The 20967-nt window shown below is 45.8% G+C and overlaps 1 protein-coding gene across 1 annotated transcript in view; it reads right to left on the bottom strand.

The window, feature by feature from the left end:
• Positions 1-20967, bottom strand: part of SPECC1 (sperm antigen with calponin homology and coiled-coil domains 1) — a 206620-nt gene that overhangs the window by 41075 nt on the left and 144578 nt on the right. The window contains exons 9-12 of the mRNA XM_089900267.1: positions 19909-20009; positions 15544-15625; positions 12439-12595; positions 9432-9534 (exon numbers count right to left, since the gene is read on the bottom strand). Coding sequence (XP_089756393.1) covers positions 9432-9534; positions 12439-12595; positions 15544-15625; positions 19909-20009 — 443 coding nt within the window. The remainder of the gene's footprint in view (positions 1-9431; positions 9535-12438; positions 12596-15543; positions 15626-19908; positions 20010-20967) is intronic.

Below are 20967 nucleotides of genomic sequence, written 5' to 3'. Positions count from 1 at the left end.
ACACTCAAGGTGTCTCATTCTGTCGTATTATCTGGCCATCTCCCCGTGTATTTGAACAATTCTCTGTCCTCCACTCTTTTCCTGGTCAGTTAGCCACGCCAGGGTCTCCGAGACCACCTCCACCTAGGTTCAGTGACTACTCGGAGGGTGCACAGGACTCAGCCCAGAGTCACACTCACGGTGATAAATCTGTGCACAGACTTATCACAGTGAAAGGACACAAAGCAAGATCAGCAAAGGGAAGAGCCCCGTGGACTCAAGTCCAGGCGCGCAGGCTTCCAAGAGTCCTCTCCAGGCGGAGTCACGTGGCGACAAGCCGTGAGAACACGGGAAGCTCTCCGGGGACTCGGCACCAGCGCTTTCTTCTGGGGGCTGGTCATGTAGACGCCCTTTACCTAGTATGAACCCAAACTCCGAACTCCCAGAGGTAAAGCAGAGGTTCAGCATAAACCACAGTGTTTGTACCAACTGTTCAGGCACAGTGAGCCTCTCTTATCAGCTCTGGGAACAGTGGGAACCCTCCCAAAATCCAAGTCCCCAGACGCCAGCCCCGGGCCCCCTGGCTGGCAGCCTCGTGGGCACAGCCTCCTCAGGCCCGCCACGCCCGCTCTTTCCTGCACAGCGATGAAAACACAGCTGCACAGTGTCTGGTGCTGTATCGGAGTCACGTCTCTCTCAGCTGTAGTTCCGAACCTCCTGGCTTAGATCGGGTGCCTCCCCGGACCCGTCGGCAGTGGAGAGGACGTCATGGGGCTGCTTTGCGATCGTGTAGGTGAAGGTGGGGAAGACTCTCCCCATCTGCTGTGCACACAACCTCACAATCTACAACCTTCATTTGATATTGTTGTTCAGAAAAACCTTTTTATTGCTCAAAATTTCATCCATCTGGGCGTGCATACACAACTGCGAGCAGGAAAGGGGGGTTCCTGAGCACACTGGCTCGCGAGATAAAACCAGCAGGAGTTACGGGTCGACTGCACGTCTACCACAACTTCATCTTTATCCTCCAGACAAGCTCTACTGTTGCCTCACGTTGTAAGGCAATGCCTGGTGCCATTTAAAATGTCTCCACAACATACAGACGGCCAACAGGCCCATGAAAAGATGCTCAACATCGATAATTATTAGAGGAATGCAAATCAAAACCACAATGAGGTATCATCTCACACCGGGCACAATGACCATCATCAAAAAATCTACAAACAATAAATGCTGGAGAGGGTGTGGAGAAAAGGGAACCCTCTTGCACTCTTGGTGGCAATGTAAATTGATAGAGCCACTATGGAGAACAGTGTGGAGGTTCCTCAGAAAACTAAAAATAGAGTTATCACATGATCCAGCAATCCCACTCCTAGGCATATACCCAGAAATGACAAAAACTCTTAATTAGAAAAGATACATGCACCCCAATGTTCATAGCAACACTATTCACAATAGCCAAGACATGGAAGCAACCTAAGTGTCCATCAACAGACGAATGGATAAAGAAGACATGGTACATAAATACAATGGAATGTTACTCAGCCATAAAGAGAAGGAAATAATGCCACTTGCGGCAACACAGATGGACCTAGGGATTATCATACTAAGTGGAGCCAGACAGAGAAAGACAAGTATCATATGATATCACTTATACATGGAATCTAAAAAAATGATACAAATGAACTTATTTACAAAACAGAAACAGACTCACAAAGAAAACAAACTTATGGTTACCAAAGGGGAAGGGGGGGGATAAATTAGGAGTATGGGATTCACAGATGCACACCACTATATATAAAATAGATAAACAATGAGGATTTATTGTATGGCAAGCACAGGAACTACATTCGATGTCCCGTAATAACCTACAATGGCAAAGAATCTGAAGCCGTACACCTGGAACTAACACAATATTGTAAATCAACTATAGTTAAGGTTTTTTTTAATGTAAAAGAAAAATGTCTTCACAAATCACCGTGTTTCATAAACAGCTGCAGAAGCAGAGACAGCAGGTGAAAAGGGGCCTCCACAGAGTACAGGCCGATAAGGACATTGGTTTACTACTGGGAATGCAGGAAAAGAGCCACTTTAATGACGATAAATAAAGCATTTTACATTCTCTGAATCATGCTCGCAGCTCTCAAGAGACCTGTCTCAGAAAAGAAAACAACCAACAGAGCCCCAAGTGGCCCGATGGAGCACAGGCTGCTCACTATTGGTTAGGTGCTTGCTGGTGCTCGTCTGGGAAGCAGGGACAGAAACACAGTACAACGACGTGGGTGTTCTTTCCAGATGCAAAATAAGGTTTGTTTTGGACAACACAAAGACTGCTTTTTTCTCTAACAGAGGAGAATGCATAGCTGCTAGCTGAGAGGTTAAAAACAGGCTCAAAGATGTCTGGGCCTTCGTGACAGCACAGCTATCTCCTTGCTAGCTCAACTCGTGCAATACAAAATCAGAAACTGAACAGATTCAGATACATTTTCAAGTAAGTCTCTTGACATCTGAACACTGGCTTCTTGCTATCTGAAATGCAAAAGCCAAACATGATTTGAATGATGGGGGATACTTGTGTACATCTTCATCTAAGGGAGGGGTCAGCCAGCTTTTCCCGGGAAGGGCTCTTTTGCAACTACCCAACTCCACTCTTGTAGTACAGAAGCAGCCATAGGCAACACGTAAATGAATGGATGTGACCGTGTGCCAATAAAACTTTATTCATGAAAAACACGTGGTGGGCCACATTTGGCCCCTGGGCCATGGTTGGCTGAACACTGATCTGAGTCAAGACTTAAATGTTACTTAGTGTAACAGGATCAGACCTATGCTATTTCAAATGGCAAAAGCTTTGAGATGATATAAAATGTGAAAAAATAAGACGAGCCAGGCCAAAATGAGAAAATTCTGAGTTATAGTATGTGCCATTCAGGGTTAAGGACATTTTAGGTATACCACTTGGAGAAGCCCATTTTTCTGAAAAATGTGTGATCAATCTTTTAGGTTTATGTTTGATTTTCAAGCCCATTCTTTGTACTATAATTCCTTAGGTGTTCTGCTCTTCCACTTTAAAGTTTTTGTCAGAAAGGATCTGGTTTAATTGCTGACTGTAACACACTTTTATGGCCTTTTCCCTCAGACTTCACCCCCAAACTGTATGTCATAACACAACGATAGATACAAAGAATATATTTGGATTATGAATCATGATACTAAAGTGAACAAGTGTGAATCCCACCTCCCAAATAAAAACTAGAGGACCAACACCTTGCGTATCTCCATTTTACTTTTCAATTTAAAAAAATTTTTTTATTTATTTTATTTATTTATCTTTGGCTGTGTTGGGTCTTCGTTGCTGTGTGAGGGCTTTCTCTAGTTGCGGCGAGCGGGGGCTACTCTTCGTTGCGGTGCATGGGCTTCTCATTGTGGTGGCTTCTCTTGCTGCACAGCACGGGCTCTAGGCGCACGGGCTTCAGTAGTTGTGGCGCATGGGCTCAGTAGTTGTGGCGCACGGGCTTAGTTGCTCCGTGGCATGTGGGATCTTCCCGGACCAGGGCTTGAACCCGTGTCCCCTGCATTGGCAGGCGGATTCTTAACCACTGCACCACCAGGGAAGTCCCTCAATTATTTTTTAATATACAAAGTAATACATGGATACGTTTTTAAAGTTATAGTTTGATAAGATTTATAATTTAAGTACTGGTTTCCTACCCTGCCTCCACCTACATCTCACCGCCATCTCCTTGATCTCTCTACAGAAGCTCTTCTAACTGCCTTTCCTAAAAGTAAATAATAGCTTTACTGAGATATAATTCACATACCATAAAGTTTACCCTTATAAAATGTACAATTCAGTAGCTTCTGAGTGTTCTCACATGGTTGTACAACTACCACCACTATGTAATTCCAGAACATTTTCATCACCTACAAAAGAAACCCTGTACCCACTCACTCCCTCTGAAACTGGATCCCCCTAAAATCGAATTCCCCTGCAGAGTTTATGATAAACCTCTCTATCTAAAAACCTTATTCCCTTCCATGTCCTGCCCCGTTCCCCTCAGGATGGAGGAGTATATCAAAGAAAAGGGGGGAACTGAAACAGCGCAGGATCCTGTGGGGCCTTCCCGTGTACAAAAGCCCCGTGTCCCCTGTCTCTTTTTTGTAGAAAAAAGGCTTTAGTCTCCTAGGCTTTTCCTGAGCTCCAAAGAGCAGATTTAAGCAGTTACTAATTAGGTAAGGAAGGAATGTGGAAAGAGAGGACAACTGGTCAAGAAACAATAGTTCAGCATGAAAACAGAGTCCAGGTTCCTCCCAAGAGATACACAGAACAAGCTGACGCATATCCCTGAGTTGTTCCGCAGGAACTAAGACCCCCGCCCAGGTGGTGGATGGTGACTACAGGCTGGCCACAGCACGCAGACCCCAGACTGGCTGGAACCAGAAGGTTGGTGATTAAGATTCCTGAACCACCACCTGTTGCCTCACCTCCAGCCAATCAGAAGGATGTGCTCGAGCTGATTACACACCCTGCAGCCCTCTCCCTCTCTTTGTCTTTAAAAATCCTTCCCTGAAAGTCATGGGGAGTTTGGGCCTTTTAAGCATGAGCTGACCGTTCAATGAATGGTACACTAGTGGCCTGAAGAAGAAAAGTCTGTCCCTGGTTGATCACGTAGGAAAAGTAAATAATCTGACCCTAAGGAAGAATCTGGGGTTCTCTCTGTTACGTCCAGATCCCAGCAACTCCACTCTACCAGCATTCTGTTGCTGCGGCAGCTTAAACGATACCCATTTACTGTTAGCTTGTGTTTTAGTGGGTCAGAAGTGCCGGCAAGCTCCACTGGGTTCTTTGCTTCAGACGTCAAGGTGTCAGCTGGGCCGGGCTCTGCCCTGGAGGCTCTGGGACAGAATCCACTTCCCAGTTGACTCAGGGTGTTGCCAGAACTCGCCCTCTTAAATTTGCCATATGACCTTGATGGAATTGCCAGTGTCGGCCGCAGTCCAGGGCACGGCAGGGCCCTGGGAATGCAGCCAAGGGGCCACCTGCAGAGGGCGGGGTGGCTGCGCCTCTGTCCTGCTTCCTGGGAGGTCCCAGGACCTTGCCGATATCAGGGCTGAATTCCACGCATTCATCATTGTTACAGGTCAAGGCCCCTCAGCTAAGGGGCGGCAGAAGGCCAAGCAAGCCGAGCATTCTTAGCCTAGCTGAGGTCCGAGGGCATCAGGACAGGGACAGAAGGGACAAAGGACCCTGCAGCACCAGCCGGTCCACATCAGAACTGCTGGGTGCCCCCATGGCGTTTCCTGGGTGTTGGCAGGACCTCGGCGCTGCAAGGCCTCCATACTGGAAAGTCCTGGTCTCCTTGCTGGCTGTCAGCTCCTCTCCACGCGTACCCTCCACCTTCACACCCACCGACAGTACGGGTCCTTATGCTTCAGAGAAAACGCTCGGCTTTTACGGGTTCATGTGTTAGGTCCACCCAGGTAATCTCCCTTTTGTCACATATACAGTGGGAAACTCCACAGGGCGAAGATCACTGGGCATCATTCTTAGAATTCTGCTCACCCCACCCACCACCATCGTGGTTTTCCACCCCTGTAGAACGCTTCCTGGTTCTTTAGAGATGGAAATCTCTCTGTCATAACCCCAAAGAGGGAACTAAAAGCAGATGAAGAAAGGGAGTAGCAGGGGTTCTGTGGGTCGGGTGGGATACAGCTAAAGGCATAACCAGCGCCAAGCCCAAGACTGAGGGCAGCTGCAGGGCCTTCCCCGGAAGTCTGACTTTTCCCCAAGAGGATCCAAGGAAATCTGAGTTGAGCAGACCGTCTGGAAGGGTCTTCTCCTTTTAATGAGAGCCATTTCTGGCTCAGTGTGGGCCCCACCCCACAGTGCAGGTCTGCTCAGGCTCTACTGCCCACCCTCCATCCTGGGGCAACCCCAAGACACCAGAAAGCTGGGCCGGGGGCTCAGCCGAGGGTCTGGCTGGCCGTTCTAACCTTCGCTGCCACCAAATGAAGCAACCACCTCGCATTACTTCAACTCCAACTGATGCACCACTAAGGCCATGACCTCCAAGCCTCGTACTTGGTGTGAGATAAACACTGATGAAAACATGAGTCCTCGCCTTCTCCAGGTGAGCTGAGCCATCACCCAAAAAATCACCTCTCCGACCTTTGTGTTAAAATTGCATCCGCATGACCCGACATTCCCAGTCCTCCTTCCTGGCTTTATTTTTCTCCCTAGCACATTCCACTGGCTGATACAGTACATATTTTCCTTTTATATTTTAATTAACTGTCGTTCCCCATGAGAATGTAAGTTCCTCGGGAGCAGAGATTTTGCCTGTTCCATTTCCAGCACTTGAATACTACATGGCTCCAAACTGGCACCTCAATACAAATTCATTGAATTAATATAAGGAGAGTTCCTTTTTTTTTTGGCTGCTTTGGGTCTTCATTGTTGCGTGCGGGCTTTCTCTAGTTGTGGCAAGCAGGGGCTACTGTTCGTTGCGGTGCCTTCTCTTGTTGCAGAGCACAGGCTTTAGGCACATGAGCTTCAGTAGTTGTGGCACACAGGCTTCAGCAGTTGTGGCATGCGGGCTCTAGAGTGCAAGCTCGGTAGTTGTGGTGCACGGGCTTAGTTGCTCTGTGGCATGTGGGATCTTCCCAGACCAGGGCTCGAACCCGTGTCCCCTGCATTGGCAGGTGGATTCTTAACCACTGCGCCACCGGGAAGTCCCATAAGGAGAGTTCTGATCTAACCCATCACACTACACTTTGGCGGGGTAAAAAGAAATCATTTTCACTCAAAATTACATGGCTACCGGTTTTTAAAAAGATGGTTTTTCAACTGTCTGAGTTTTCTACAATTTACTTTTGGCTTCCCAAGTCGGAGAGAACAAGCTTTAAAGGCCTGTCTTAAACAAACAGGTCTAGACAGAGAATATTTTGTGAAGAGTAAATAAATCAGACACATATGATTTGTATTTCTCTCCAAGTTTACAGAGATTTAACAATGAATGGAAGATACTCTGCAGGCAAAATCAGTTTGGGTTTCATCCAACGTGAGATGCTTTGAAAACTAGTTCAGAATGTTCACAAAAAACAAAGTAAAACAAAGCACTACAGCAGGAAATGTCATTCTCTCTCACACGACTGGAAATGTCTCGTCTAATCCCTCCCTGTGACCTAATCATAATGACATTCCACGTTCAAGGGCTGATTCCTTCTGAAAATTTTAATTGTCTTTTTGTACCTGTTCTAGCACGTCCCTCAGCCCACTTCTGTCAATCGGGGAAATGACAGTCCCTTCGACCACGGGCTGGGCCATGGCTGGACCTCGCGCCTGGTTGACTACTCCTTCCCATTTTCACTCTTCTGTTACCAGGTCTACTTCCTTCACCCTGAAACCTCCTGTAACCAGCTCTCCTCTCTGACTCCTTTGACCTTGGGAGCCTCTATTATTGGTCATTACCCTGACCTTTTCTTTTCCTTTTTTAACAGAAAATGAAAAGAAGGTGATGTCACGTATTCGGGACACTCCTCTCCTTGGGCAGAGTCTGATTTTGAGACGCTTGACTGCTGCTGTTACACAGACATCCCAGCTGCTGCCTTGCCGTCTGGGCTGGCTCTCGGCCAAGGCCTTGTTTTCTTCCCACCCTGAAAAGCTGGAGGTTAGGGAAGGAGGGTCGTGGTGCTGGCGGCTTCAGAATTTTTAGAAAAATGGGGTTAAAGGCACGGGAGGCTGGGTCTGAATAAGGAGAGTGGAGAAGTTGGCCGTTTTAAAGAGGGCGTGTCTTTAACGGGAAGGTAAAACAGTCCAACTTCCAGAAGAAAACGTAAGAAGATGTTTTCATGACCGTGGAATAGTCAAAGGTTCCTTAAACAGAAACAGAATGCACTAATCGTCAGAGGCTGATAAATTATACTTAACTGAAATGAAGAACTTTGTTCAACCAAAGAGTGAAAATGCAACCACCCTGGGAGAGGATATCTGTCTATTTGACAAAGGACTTGTTGTATGCAGAATATATAAAGAACTCCTGGAAGCAATAAGGAAAGAAAGACAGTCTGCTTCTAAAAATGGGCAAAAGGCCTGAGCAGGTGTCCCAAGACAGACAGCCCAGACAGATGTCCAGTGAGCACATGAAAAGGAGCTCAACCTCACCCTCCAGCAGGGAAACGCCAAGTCACAACCACAGTGAGACCCCACGTCACATGCGTCCAAATGACCAGGAGCAAAAAGACTGACAACAGCAAGTGCTGGGGAGAAGGTAGAGAAAACAGAAATTTCATAAATCGTTGGTGGGAGGTAAACCGTACAACTGCTTCGGGAATCTGGCTGGCACGATCTACCACACTTGAACACACGCACATCCTGTGGCCCAGCCGTTCCATTTCTAGGTATAGATCCAGAAGGAATGAGCACGTGTGTGTTCCAAGAGGAGTACAAGAACATACCAGCAGGATTTATGACAGCCCCAGAAGGGAAGTAACTCACCTGCCCATCAACAGCAGAAGGGATAAATGAATAACGGTGGGATCATACAATAGGTTACTGATGGGTTGAAGAAAATGGACAGACTTACAGTTATAGGCAGCAACATGGATAAATCTCAGTAACTTAACTTAAAAAGACAGGTGGAAATACTACAGTTTTTAACTTCCATTTATATAAAGTTCAAATGTGGGCAAAACGGACGTGGCATTTAGGGATGCACACTTTTGGAGAAAGCTATCAGGAACCGAATTGAGGACAAAGGTACCTGTGGGAGTCGTGAGGGGCTATGACAGGAAAATCACACAAAGGGTTTGAAGGACGGCAGTGCCGTTTCTGGGTGCGACTCCGTGGGTTTTCACTTGACAATAATTCATGAAACTATGATTCACACTTGACGTGCTTTTGTCTTTGTATATGAAATTTCATAATAAAAAAACTTAAACTTATATCAGGTATTACTTCCTTGTTTAAACTTCACGGAAAATGAAAACTGTCCCAGCAAACCGAAACTCTTCAACTAAATGCAAGCAACTCCTAAAGTAACAGAAGAAGTTGAAGGTCCACCATGTGGGGACTTTATGTGAATTAGGAAACGGCTCCCTCTTTGGGAAGATGATTTAGCGAAAGCTGTCTGCTCGGGCTGAGCAGCCTGTCGGGCGCCCTGCTTGGGGGTTTATACCTCCTCTGAGCAAAGGAAAGGGCCCCCTCCCGTAAGAGACGCAGGCCTGCGTTGAGGTCACGTCTGCTGGGAGTACAGACGGGCCTTCAGTCCCGCCCGCCTCTCCGACGGGGCCCTTGGGGCCGCACAGACATCTCCCTCCCTGGCAACCCCGCCTGTGAGAACAGAAGCCAACAGTGACAGGCACAGTGGCCCAGCCAGGCCAGTACATACGCAGGACACAGGACCCCGCCCGCCCCCCCGAGCCGCTGGACGCTGGCTGCCACCGCCCCTTACCGCGTAGCCCTCTGTCTTCTTCTGGCACCACCTCAGAAGAGCGTTGCGCTTGGAGCCACCGTATTCCCGGGCCAAGGCAGCCAGGGGGTCTCTTCTTTCCACGCTAGTTAGAAAGGAGAGCACACAGTACAGAGAAGATGCTAACTTTTAAAACCCACAAATACGTAGGGAACAACTAACTAGATTAGAAAAGCAAAAGTCGAGGTCTATCCAGTGAGACTCTAAAGAAACCACCAAATTGGTCCCATCAACAATACATTTTTATTATGTCTCATGGTATGAAAGAGAAAGTAAATTGTGCTTCTTGGCTTTCAGAAGTCTGAGGAGGGTTTTTTTTTCTTTCTAATCTATCTGCTGCTCCATCCTTCTAGCCTTTTATTTATGTATCAATACTTATGTACAGTATCATTTTAATTAAAGACACCTATAGAAAAACACTCTGCATGCTTCAAGGCTACACCTATTTCCATGTAACAAATAAAAGGTAGATTGGAAGGGCATTTTAAAAACACCAGATTGGCTACTTGTGGGGAAGTGATGGGAATGGAGATGAAAAACAAAATTGGTAAAACTGACTCAAAATGGCGGGGGGGGACCCGATACTCTGAAGGTGACACTCATACTCCTCAGTTTATGGTGCAGGAACTCAATTCTGAGCACCTGTTTAGCCAAAGGAAGTGATTTCACTAATTAATACCATATCATTCCAAGAGCAAGAGTTTAGGTGCCCCAGCCTCAGTTTTCTATAGACACCTATACTTTGTATGTGACCTAAAATTATCCAAATACTAAAGAGGGACTAAAGATCACACAGTGTCTTCCATGACGAATATCATGAAATGAGAACTACATTCCTATAGCATGTGAACAGTATTCTATTTCCCTACACCACTAGGAGTAGAGGGAGAACAGGAGGTGGTGCACGTCTGGAGCGGCACCCGTAGTAACAATTTAAGAGCAACAGACAAATACTCTATGATAGGATTTATATGTGGGATCTAAAAATAAAACAAACTAGTGAATAGAACAAAACAGACTCACAAATATAGAGAACAAACTAGTGTCTACCAGTGGAGGGGGGCCGATATAAGGGTGGGGGGATTAAGAGGTACAAACTACTGCATGTAAAATAAAAAATCTACAAGCATATATCGTACAGCACAGGGAATATGGCCAATATTTTATAACAACCATAAATGGAGTATAACCTTTAAAAAGTGTGAATCACTATGCTGTACACCTGAAACATATATAATATTGTAAATCAACTATACCTCAATTTTTTAGAAAAGAGTAATAGGATTTCCTCCCCGATGTATGTATCATCAGGGCATATATACAAGAATGTTCATAGCAGCACTTTTTATAATAGCAAAAAATTGGAAACAAGCAAATGTACCTCATCAGGAAATGGATAAACTGTGGTATATTCATACAAGGGGATACTGTATACCAATAAAAACTAAAGAGTTACAGATGTATGCAATAATGTGGGTGAATCACAGGAACAATTTTGAATTTAAAAAAATGGAAATAAACACAAGATTTTCCATGTATACAAAATGTTAAACATATAATTTAAATAATATAGTTTATACTGCTAGAGGTACAAACATACATGGTGATAGTATAACGAAAAGCAAGGCAAGTTCAGAATGGGGGGGCAGGGAGGTGATACCAATGAAACGGCTGATAGGAAATTTCAAAAGTAATGATTTTCTTTTCCGTAAACTAGAAGGTAAGTACCCAGGTGCATCTCCATTGTACTGTTAATTCTTCATGCCTTAGACATATTTTATTCTTCTTCTTTTGTATCCATTCACTATTTAATTACAATGACTTTTAAAAGAGTAACGGGACACTTCTGGACCTCAGGTGATTTCTCTCCCGTGTACCCAGCATATTTGTAAATTGAGGTCCATGAGTTTCTGTGGTCAGAATCACCGTTAACGATGAAGTTCTGGGGATTTTGCCTGTTTTTACTATGCCTGGTCTTAATTCATCACTTAACTCATCAAATTTGTCAGCCAAGTTTCTAGGCCTGACAAATCAGAGAAGACTGAGGGAAGCCTTGGAAAAGATTTTCTGCATAAACAAATAAAACATTTACCAGTTTTCTTTAAAATTATAAAGTTAACTAGGTATGATTGCAATAATAATAATATGAGAATTTCCAAAGTAAATAATTTCTATTCTATTATTGTTTTGTCTCAATAACATGAATATAAAAATGAAACAACAAATTAACTTCACTAATCTAACCTTTCATGACGAATGTATAATATAAATAGCATATTAATATACACATAGGCTGTTTATATACATTTCTGGCATAAAGAAAAGAGAAATTTCAGAATAGCACTAATTCTGGTACCTAAAGCCTGTTTTGGTTATTTAAATCTCTTGCACATAAACAAGACAGAAATGTAATATCTGGGGCTTTAAATTAAACCTCTGAAAGATATGACCTCATCTATTTGGGTCCAAATATAGGCCACACCCAAAGATATGACAACAGCTGGCCTGAGGTATTCAGACTTATATAAAATCCTTTTATAATACTCATAATGGTAGTTCTAACGTATGTTAAAAAGCCATTACTTCTAAAGTAGCCCATTTTGTGTATTCATCTACCTGCCTATTCGTAAATATTTACTGAAAGGCTCAGTGTAGCACAATACAAGGGGCTGAGAAAGAGATTAAAGTGTTAAGATGAAGTATTTACTGTCCACTAGATTACAGCCCAAACGGGGACCATGGCACACATACTATGCAACGGTAAATTAAACACCAAATGGGTGTCAGACACCAAAGGCAGAAAAGGGGGTGTCCCGGATACCGGGTGGTGAGCTGCAACCTCAGGGAAGGGCTGACACAGATGGAGAAGTGGTATTTAGAGGAGTGTGAAAGGACAAAAGGAAGACAGTTCGGCCTGAACCTCGTCAGCAGTCAGAATTGCTGGTGTGACACTGCAAAGGCAGGAGACATAACAGGCTCTGATGGATACCTGAGTTTACTTTGTGGCTTCCAGCCTCCGGTGGGAGCGCTCAGCAGCCTGGAGCCCCCGAAGCCCAGAGAAGGAGGTCTGCTCAGGGACTCGAGCGAGGGGCTCTTGCGGAGATAAGGGTCTGGTCTCAGGTCCTCGGCCCTTCCCTTCAGAAGATCTGTGGGGACAAGAGAATCGCCTGTGTGAGGAGGAGAGACCCGACGGGTCACCACGCTCTCCAGTACAATCCTCACATCAGTGTCACGTACAAACGCACAACGGACACTGACTCACTCTGCTGTGCACCTGAGACCAACACAACATTTTAAGTCAACTGCACTCCAGTAAAATGATCTTTAAAACCACACAACAGACACAGATGGAGACACACAGAGACACGTTCTGGGCTGAGTGATGAAAATGCAAACGGGGGCGTGGTGTTTTCCAGAAAGGATTCTCCAGGCAGGACTGGCTCCGTAATTCATAGGGACTGATGCCAAGTTAGCCCCTCGTTCAAAAATTACTCTGAATTTCAAGATGGCACCAGCAGGGCACTGAACAGAGATCCTGCTTCTAAGAGCCTTTGGCAGGTGCGCAGGTGGCCAGGCCTATGAAGCCAGCCCGACCCCCGGTGAAGCGCCATGTTCTAATGAACGCGCATCTGAGGGAGGGCGCCAGCAGGAAGACCTCTAGTGGGATTATCGGGTCAAAATGCTGGAACAGGAATGACACCCATTTCCCAGGACAGGAAGCCATGCCAACCACAGGGCCTGGCTTGCCAAAAATCAGTCACGGTATTTCTACTAAGGCTCCTCTCTGCTGTCCTATTAGTCTGTGGCAAAAGAGCTAATGAAACAGCCTAACCCTCCAGAGGATATTTCCTGAAGGATCACAAAAGTGCAGAATGGGAGAAAATTCCCAAGACTGTCTAGTTCGTATGTGCAGAGGGTCTGGGAGCAGGAAACTGGTCACTTGCTTGATGCCACACACAGCTGGTGACCAGGCCGAGCCCAGCGTCCCTCCTCTGACGCCACAGTCGTGGAGAAAACAATACTTGCGCAGCTGATAGCATCAATTATGGGTGCTCAAGCTGGGAGTGAGGCTAATTAGCTGGGAAGAGCAGAGAAAAACAGAGTCTACACCACTAAAGGGAACAACAAAAACAGTGTATTAACGCCAGTCCTGCAGCTTCTGGGGACGTGATGCTGCAAGGCTGGCCAGAAAGCAGACAACTGTCACCGTGCAGTCCTTTCTGAGCCAAGTAAACAGAATCACCTGGGTGGACAGGGGCCTGCGGGGGGGAAAGGCGGGTGGCTGAGGATGAACTATTTACTGCCGGGCAATCGCCGCTGTGGCCTCAGCGTCAGTATTTATCTTGTCAATGAAAAGAACGGTTTCTCTACACAAAGGAAACTTTAGAGCTGGAGGAACAGAGATTACCAATACTAAGACCAAAAGTTCACCTGATGCACTGAAAAATGGTTCAGATGGTAAATCTGACGTTACACATATCTTACCACAATTGAAAAAAATAACACACACAGCCCTGTGCTTATAACCAAGTCATTCCTATTTCACACTATGTGGCAAACAAATGTGGAGAACTCAGCGCGGGCACCCCCTCTGGTTTCCTTATTCCTCTGACCCTGGACAACCCGTGGTCTCTGGTCACCATTTCCTCTTCCTGGAAGTCATTATGACAACTTGAAGTCCTATACAAACCGTGACCACTTCTTTATGAAGCTGCTATCAGAGCGATCGCCAGCCTCGTCACCAGAAGGCAGCCGGGCAGAAAGAATCAGGAAAAATCCTATCCTGGTCCCAGAGCTACTCAAAATCAGTGTGGCCTTTGTAAATCGCTTAAGCTCTTCAGGGCTTGAGTCTCTTACCTGTAAAATGCAGGGAACGGACCAAGGTAATCTTTAAATTCTCAATGTCGGGGTTTATCTAAGGCTAAAATCCTATTAATTCCATGAAAAAGAAAAAATTCAGAAGCGACAAAAATAAGGTGGTGAGGTGAAACAGTTTACAAAGGGTAAAACTTATCTCACAGAAACAACTATTTTAAGGATAAACCTGTGTTTGACCATGACCTAAAAAAAGGATAGTGGGGATGTCTTTTTAATTCACCATGTCACAGAAACTGACGCTTAAAAGACACAAAGGATTTCTCTCCATGCGATCTAGATTTCTGGCTTTCTCTCCTTCTAACAGGCACCAGGAATACGTCAGTTAGTGTTCTTTTCATTGTTTTTGTTTCCTCATAGCAGTGACCTCGCAGCCAGCCATCAATTTCCAGGGTGAACGTTCTACACAGCCGGAACCTTCCGCTGACGCCTCCCGGCTCTGGGGTGTGAGCTGACTCCACAGGCGACAGTGCGTTAGGTGACAGCAGCCCCTCCGCGGCTCTGTCCCCAGCCCGGCTGGGTTCACTCAACCCTCCAGGCCGTCCCGCGAGGCGGACGGCACGATTTCTGTTTCGGAGATGGGGGAACCCCAGCGCCGAGGGCTGGAACAGCCGGGCCAGAGCCGGACCGTAGGCAGCAGGGGGGCCAAGGTGCAAGCCCGCACGCCATCCCGCCCCGGTTCCCCCTCAACAGCTCCTTCACATCGGCCATCAGCACGGCACGTGCAGCAGGAGCGAAAATGAGGCGCGTGTGGCCCTGCGGTCACAAGCAGCGCTTCGCTGTCGGGATCCGAAGTTTTTAAAACATGGCGTAATAACAGGAAGAGGTCTACACTCAGAGACAAAGACGGCTCAGAAGAGGCATATTTTAGGTACTGTGGGAGCAACAGACCTTCAGAATCAGATAAGATTTTTTTCTCAAAATAGTTTCTTTTAAAGATGAGATAGTCTCTTGAGATTTAGTTAAAAGAACAGACAAAAGACCTCCAGAGCCTGACATTTCTCCCAAACTCATGCACCCTGAGAGGTGCAGCCAGCAGAACACAGCTGGGGTCTTGTGTCCATAACACATACACTCAGAATTTGAAATTGTTTGCGACAAATGCCACTTATTGCAAATAAATGATTCTTTTTCTAAGCTCAGTTTCATGCAAAGAAAAGAAGAAAAGTTAACCTCACCATACGTAAGTCAAAACTACTTCCTATTTAAGGTGATTTACCTGAGAGGGGAAGGTCTGGGAGATCCAAGCGCTGAGTCACTCCTTTGCTGGCCGGCCGAGCACTACTGAAGGTTGAATGCCTCTGAAACCAAAAGGTACCCGCACATAGGTGGACGTGTCACATCAGGCACAGCATGAGCAAGGGGTGTGTGCGTGTATGCGTGTGTGTGCGGGTGCATGTGTGCGCACGCGCATATAACAGTTCTCAAGCTCGTTAGAATCCCCAGGGGGACCTTTTAAAACTTCTTTATTTGAATAGGTAATAGATCCTATTAGGAACAGAAGGGACACAGTGAAAACAAAGTCTCCCTTTCACTCCCATCACCCAGTTCTTCTCCCTGGGGTAATTGTTATTAATCAGGTTTGTGAACATCTTCCTGGAATATTCTATGTATATTCAAGGGTGCGTGTAAAAAAATACTGTTTTTTAATGGCCAACGGGTACATGAAAAGATGTTCCACATCACCAGTCATCAGGGAAAAGCAAATCAAAACCACAATGAGATAACGCCTCACACCTGTAAGGATGGTCATTATAAAAAAAACAACCACCACAGAAAAAACAACTGTTGGTGAGGGTGTGGAGAAAACCCTCATGCACTGCTGGTGGGAATGTGAAACGGTGCCGCTGGTATGGAAAACAGTAGGGAGGTTCCTCAAAAACGTAAAAATATAACTACCACGTGATCCAGCAATCCCACTTCTGGGTAGATACACAAAGGAATTGAAAATGGGATCTTGAAGAGGTACCTGCACACCCATGTTCACTGTAGCATGATTCACATTAGCCAAGAGGTGGAAACAACCTAAAAATTTATTAACAGATAAATGGATAAAGGAAGTCTCTGTATGCAATGGAATGCTATTTAGCCTTAAAAAAGAAAGGAATCCTGTCACTAGCTACGACCTGGATGAACCTAGAGGGCAGGATCTGCTGACAGGGGCTGCACCTGTGCCGTGGCCCGAAGGCTGAACCTAGATGTTGACAGAAGTGGTCCCAGGCTGCACTTAGAGGAAGACTTCCTGATTCTGGCAGAAATAGATGTTCCTTTAATGGGCCAACTCTGGGGTGTTCTGGGAACGTTTGCTGAAGCTCAGTGCAGATCAGAGCTTCCCCTGCAGCCTTCCCTGTGTTAAATTCCTTCCTGCTTAACTAGCTAGAGTGACTGACGTACTTACAAAAGAATGGGGATACACATTCATAGAGAAATAGCCCCTTGAGTGGGGAAAAATTTGTAGAAGGAATTTCACTTTTGTAATAAGCTTTTTGTTTTGCTTTTTTTTTGTTTGTTTGTTTTTTTGCGGTACGTGGGCCTCTCACCGTTGTGGCCCCTCCCGTTGCGGAGCACAGGCTCCAGACGCGCAGGCTCAGCGGCCATGGCTCACGGGCCCAGCAGCTCCGCGGCATGTGGGATCCTCCCGGACCGGGGCACGAACCCGTGTCCCCTGCATCAGCAGGCAGACTCTCAACCACTGCGCCACCAGGGAAGCCCCACTTTTGTAATAAGTTTAATCCAAAACAACCTAAATGCCTATCAACAGAGGAGTGGTTAAGTTAATCACTGCATTATCATACACCCTTCAAAAAGAATGAATTATTTCTCCAAACACTGACATTTAAAGATATCTGATATATTCCTTCATTTATTCAACATATATTTATTGAGCTTCTACTATGATATGATTATGTGCAGCCACTGTTCTAGACAAGAGATATAACATCAAGCCAAAGGGATAAAAAAATCCCTGCCCTCAGGGGTACATGCCAATGACAAAGCGAAAGGAGCCAATGTCTGAATAACATGTAGTGTAACCCAATTTATAACACTTTCTCTCCCTCACTACACCCACACACACACTCCCCCCCCCACACACATACACACTTTTTTTTAAAAAAATAAATTTATTTTTGCTGTGTTGGGTCCTCGTTTCTGTGCGAGGGCTTTCTCCAGTTGCGGCGAGCGGGGGCCACTCTTCATAGCAGTGCGCGGGACCCTCAATGTCGCGGCCTCTCCCGTTGCGGAGCACAGGCTCCAGACGTGCAGGCTCAGTAGTTGTGGCTCACAGGCTTAGTTGCTCCACGGCATGTGGGATCCTCCCAGACCAGGGCTCGAACCCATGTCCCCTGCATTGGCAGGCAGACTCCCAACCACTGCACCACCAGGGAAGCCCCACACATTTTTATGTTAAAGAGAAACATCTACAATACACAACAAGCCATAAAGAGTGGTTATTTCTGGGGCTAGGGAACAAGGGGGATTTTTCACTTTTTCCCTTTTATACTGAAATTTTTGGAAAAAAAAGGTATTTGAAAAATAAGCACAAGGGCTTCCCTGGTGGTGCAATGGTTAAAAATCCGCCTGCCAATGCAGGGGATGTGGGTTCGAGCCCTGGTCCGGGAAGATCCCACATGCCACAGAGCAACGAAGCCCGTGCACCACAACTACTGAGCCCGCATGCCACAACCACTGAAGCCCACGTGCCTAGAGCCCATGTTCCACAACAAGAGAAGCTGCCTCAGTGAGAAGGCCGCGCACCGCAAGGAAGAGTAGCCCCTGATCGCCACAATTAGAGAAAGCCCGCGCGCAGCAACGAAGACCCAACGCAGCCAAAAATAAACAAATAAATAAATTTATAAAATTAAATAAGCACGAGTTAAAAATTGGAAATAATCTAAAAGTCAACCATCAGTAGGATGGATAAACCATCAGTAGAATGGTATATTTACACAAAGGAACATGACACCGCAACGAAAAAAGAACTGCCACAAAAACAGGAATGAATCTCACAGACTCAACGTTGAGCAAAACAATCCAGTGACAAAGTCTGAGGTCACAGAGAACTAATCTGTGGTGAGAGGTCAGAGAACGGTTCTTTCTAAGGGGTCACTGACGAGATGGTGGCATGAGAGCCCCTTCTGAGGTGACAGACATGCTTTATCTTGGTGTTGGTTACACATGGAAACATTCAAGTTATGTATTGAAGAGGTCTGTACTTCATGGTATGTGAATTATAGCCAGTGGTGTGCTGCAGCTGGTGTGTACCTGCTCATAGGGCCGATTGATAAATCTTCAGGAATTGTGCAGGCTAAGCTACTAAACACAGCTGTTATTAAAATGAGACTATGTTAAAAGCAAAAGTAATAAATACTCAAAACTCGTTGCTTCCTAATTATTTTTCTACATTTTGCTAATGGGGTTTTCATACCTGCTGTGTCTGTCTTGTACAAATACTATCTAATGTACATCTCTTCTCAACCCCATATGCACTGAGGTCGTAGAAAAAGCTTGAAGTTGGCCACAACGGGAATGTTTACCAAGAAATTGGCAAACACTACAAATCCGGGCTCTTTCCCCCAAGGAGCCAGTTGTAAAACATTTACTAGCAAACTTGTGTTTATAGCTCAATAAAGATAAGTAAAAATGAAGCATGACCTCTTTCACTTTTATTAAATAAAAAATGATTATCATAAAATAAATAATTGTTTTATTTGGTTTTACACAGAAGGTGGTGGAAGTTACCTTCAAGGGCAAAAAAGTGAAAAAAGTATTTTTTTTAAAGCTTAAAAGATCCCAAACAATATCCATAACTACTAATAACATCAAAAATGGAACCTGTTGATGACAAGATCAACCTTAGCTCAGCAGAGGCAAAATGCTGAGTGCTACTGATAACAACAAAGGCCCTGGTCATAGAAATGCCGAGAGGCTGTGGTCTAAAACCTTCAGGTTTTACATGCAGTGAACTCTAAGAATTTATAAATTGTAAACATTCTCTCTCTCTGGGGGCATTTTAAAAAATCGATTGCTTGAGTAATATACCCAGTTCAATGTCCACTTCTAATAAAAATTACAACCTTCATTTAACTGAAATCTTTGACAGTGTCATCTTATGGGAAACCAAGAAAGAGGCATTAACAAAACTGTATGACAGGGGCTTCCCTGGTGGCGCAGTGGTTGAGAGTCCGCCTGCCGATGCAGGGGACACGGGTTCATGCCCTGGTCCGGGAAGATCCCACATGCCGCGGAGCGGCTGGGCCCGTGAGCCATGGCCGCTGAGCCTGCGCGTCCAGAGCCTGTGCTCCGCAACGGGAGGGGCCACAACAGTGAGAGGCCCGCGTATCGCAAAACAAAACAAAACAAACAAACAAAAAAAAACCGTATGTCGTTTGCAGCATCTCAGAACTTCCTCAGGAATCAAAAGGCAATTTTTAATGAAAGTTTCATTATTATTATTTTAGGCGTACTAAAAAAATGTTCCATGTGCCTCAAAAAAATAAACCCACTGGTTTTTGGTTCCCTTTTGTTGCCTGGGTACCGCGTGACACCAGCCCTACCCCCCACCCCACGCCGTTGGCTCTGATACCTGCATTGGAGAAACAGCGGCAGCTGGAGTGGTCCTCACGGGGATTCCGCTCAGGGGGCTCCTGGAGGCCTTATGGACAGAAATGTCCTGCCCAGCTCCACCTGCCAAGAAAAGAGATGGGGACATTTCTACGCTGCTCTGGTTCAGAACAGCAAATAATAGTTCCTGACTTGCTACTCTTTTTGGTGACTAAAAAAGTATCCCATGATGCTAATTAGGTATTACGTATACTCTTTCACCCACTTCTGCCCTGGACCAGTATTGAACTGGGGAATGAGTTGGGGGGAGTTAACTAAATGGGGGCTGGCCTTCGATGCAGGACACACGCGGAACAAGAAAACACACAGGTGATGAGTCACCTACAGCAGGCAGAACAGAACGCTCTTGCATTAACCATTATTGTTCATTCCTTTCCCACCTTCACAGACCGAGTGTAGTCACTGAGCCGTCACAGCTTCCAGTCTTTGTAGTCTAATCTTCATCTAATTTAGCCCCAAACTATTTTAGCAGAGACAGCATCCTAGGATTAGCTGTTACCCTGGCCTTCCAATACAACAGGCATATCTGTTGCAATCAAGGGAAGAAATATATTGCATTTTGGATACAGGCACATTTGGTTTCTTCTCTTTACTGTATTTATGGGTGTACAGTATAGAGATGCATTTTTCTCATGTGGCGGTAACAGTGACTAAAGGTGACTTGTGAGCCAGGCAGACATTGCCAGAAAAAGCTGGGAATGTCCCACGATCAGGAACGACAGATCAGCGCCAGCGGCCACACACAAGACCAGGGGGAGAAGCATGTAACAGCACGTTCTAGGATAAAGGAGCCCAGGGTGTCAGCAAGGCAGCCGAACACACAGATCAGCGCCTCATTTCCCAAGAGACGAAGCCTCTGGCTGACCCTGCTAATCCTCACGAGATGGTAAGGCGGCGTTCAGCAGTGACCTGGATTTAACAGACACAGAGGCAGAAGAGGAAGGTGGAGAGGCAGGAACTGGAGTTGCAGAGAGGAGGACAGGAGAGCTGACTCTCTCTGTTGTCTCACTGGAGCCCCAGA

This window comes from Delphinapterus leucas, chromosome 19, assembly GCF_059928025.1.
Source record: "Delphinapterus leucas isolate spDelLeu-1000000601 "Yukka" chromosome 19, BTC_Dleu_Yukka2, whole genome shotgun sequence".
NCBI classification, from domain to species: Eukaryota; Metazoa; Chordata; class Mammalia; order Artiodactyla; family Monodontidae; genus Delphinapterus; species Delphinapterus leucas.
Note: the sequence above shows the minus strand (reverse complement) of the source record. Positions and strands in the feature narration are given on the sequence as shown.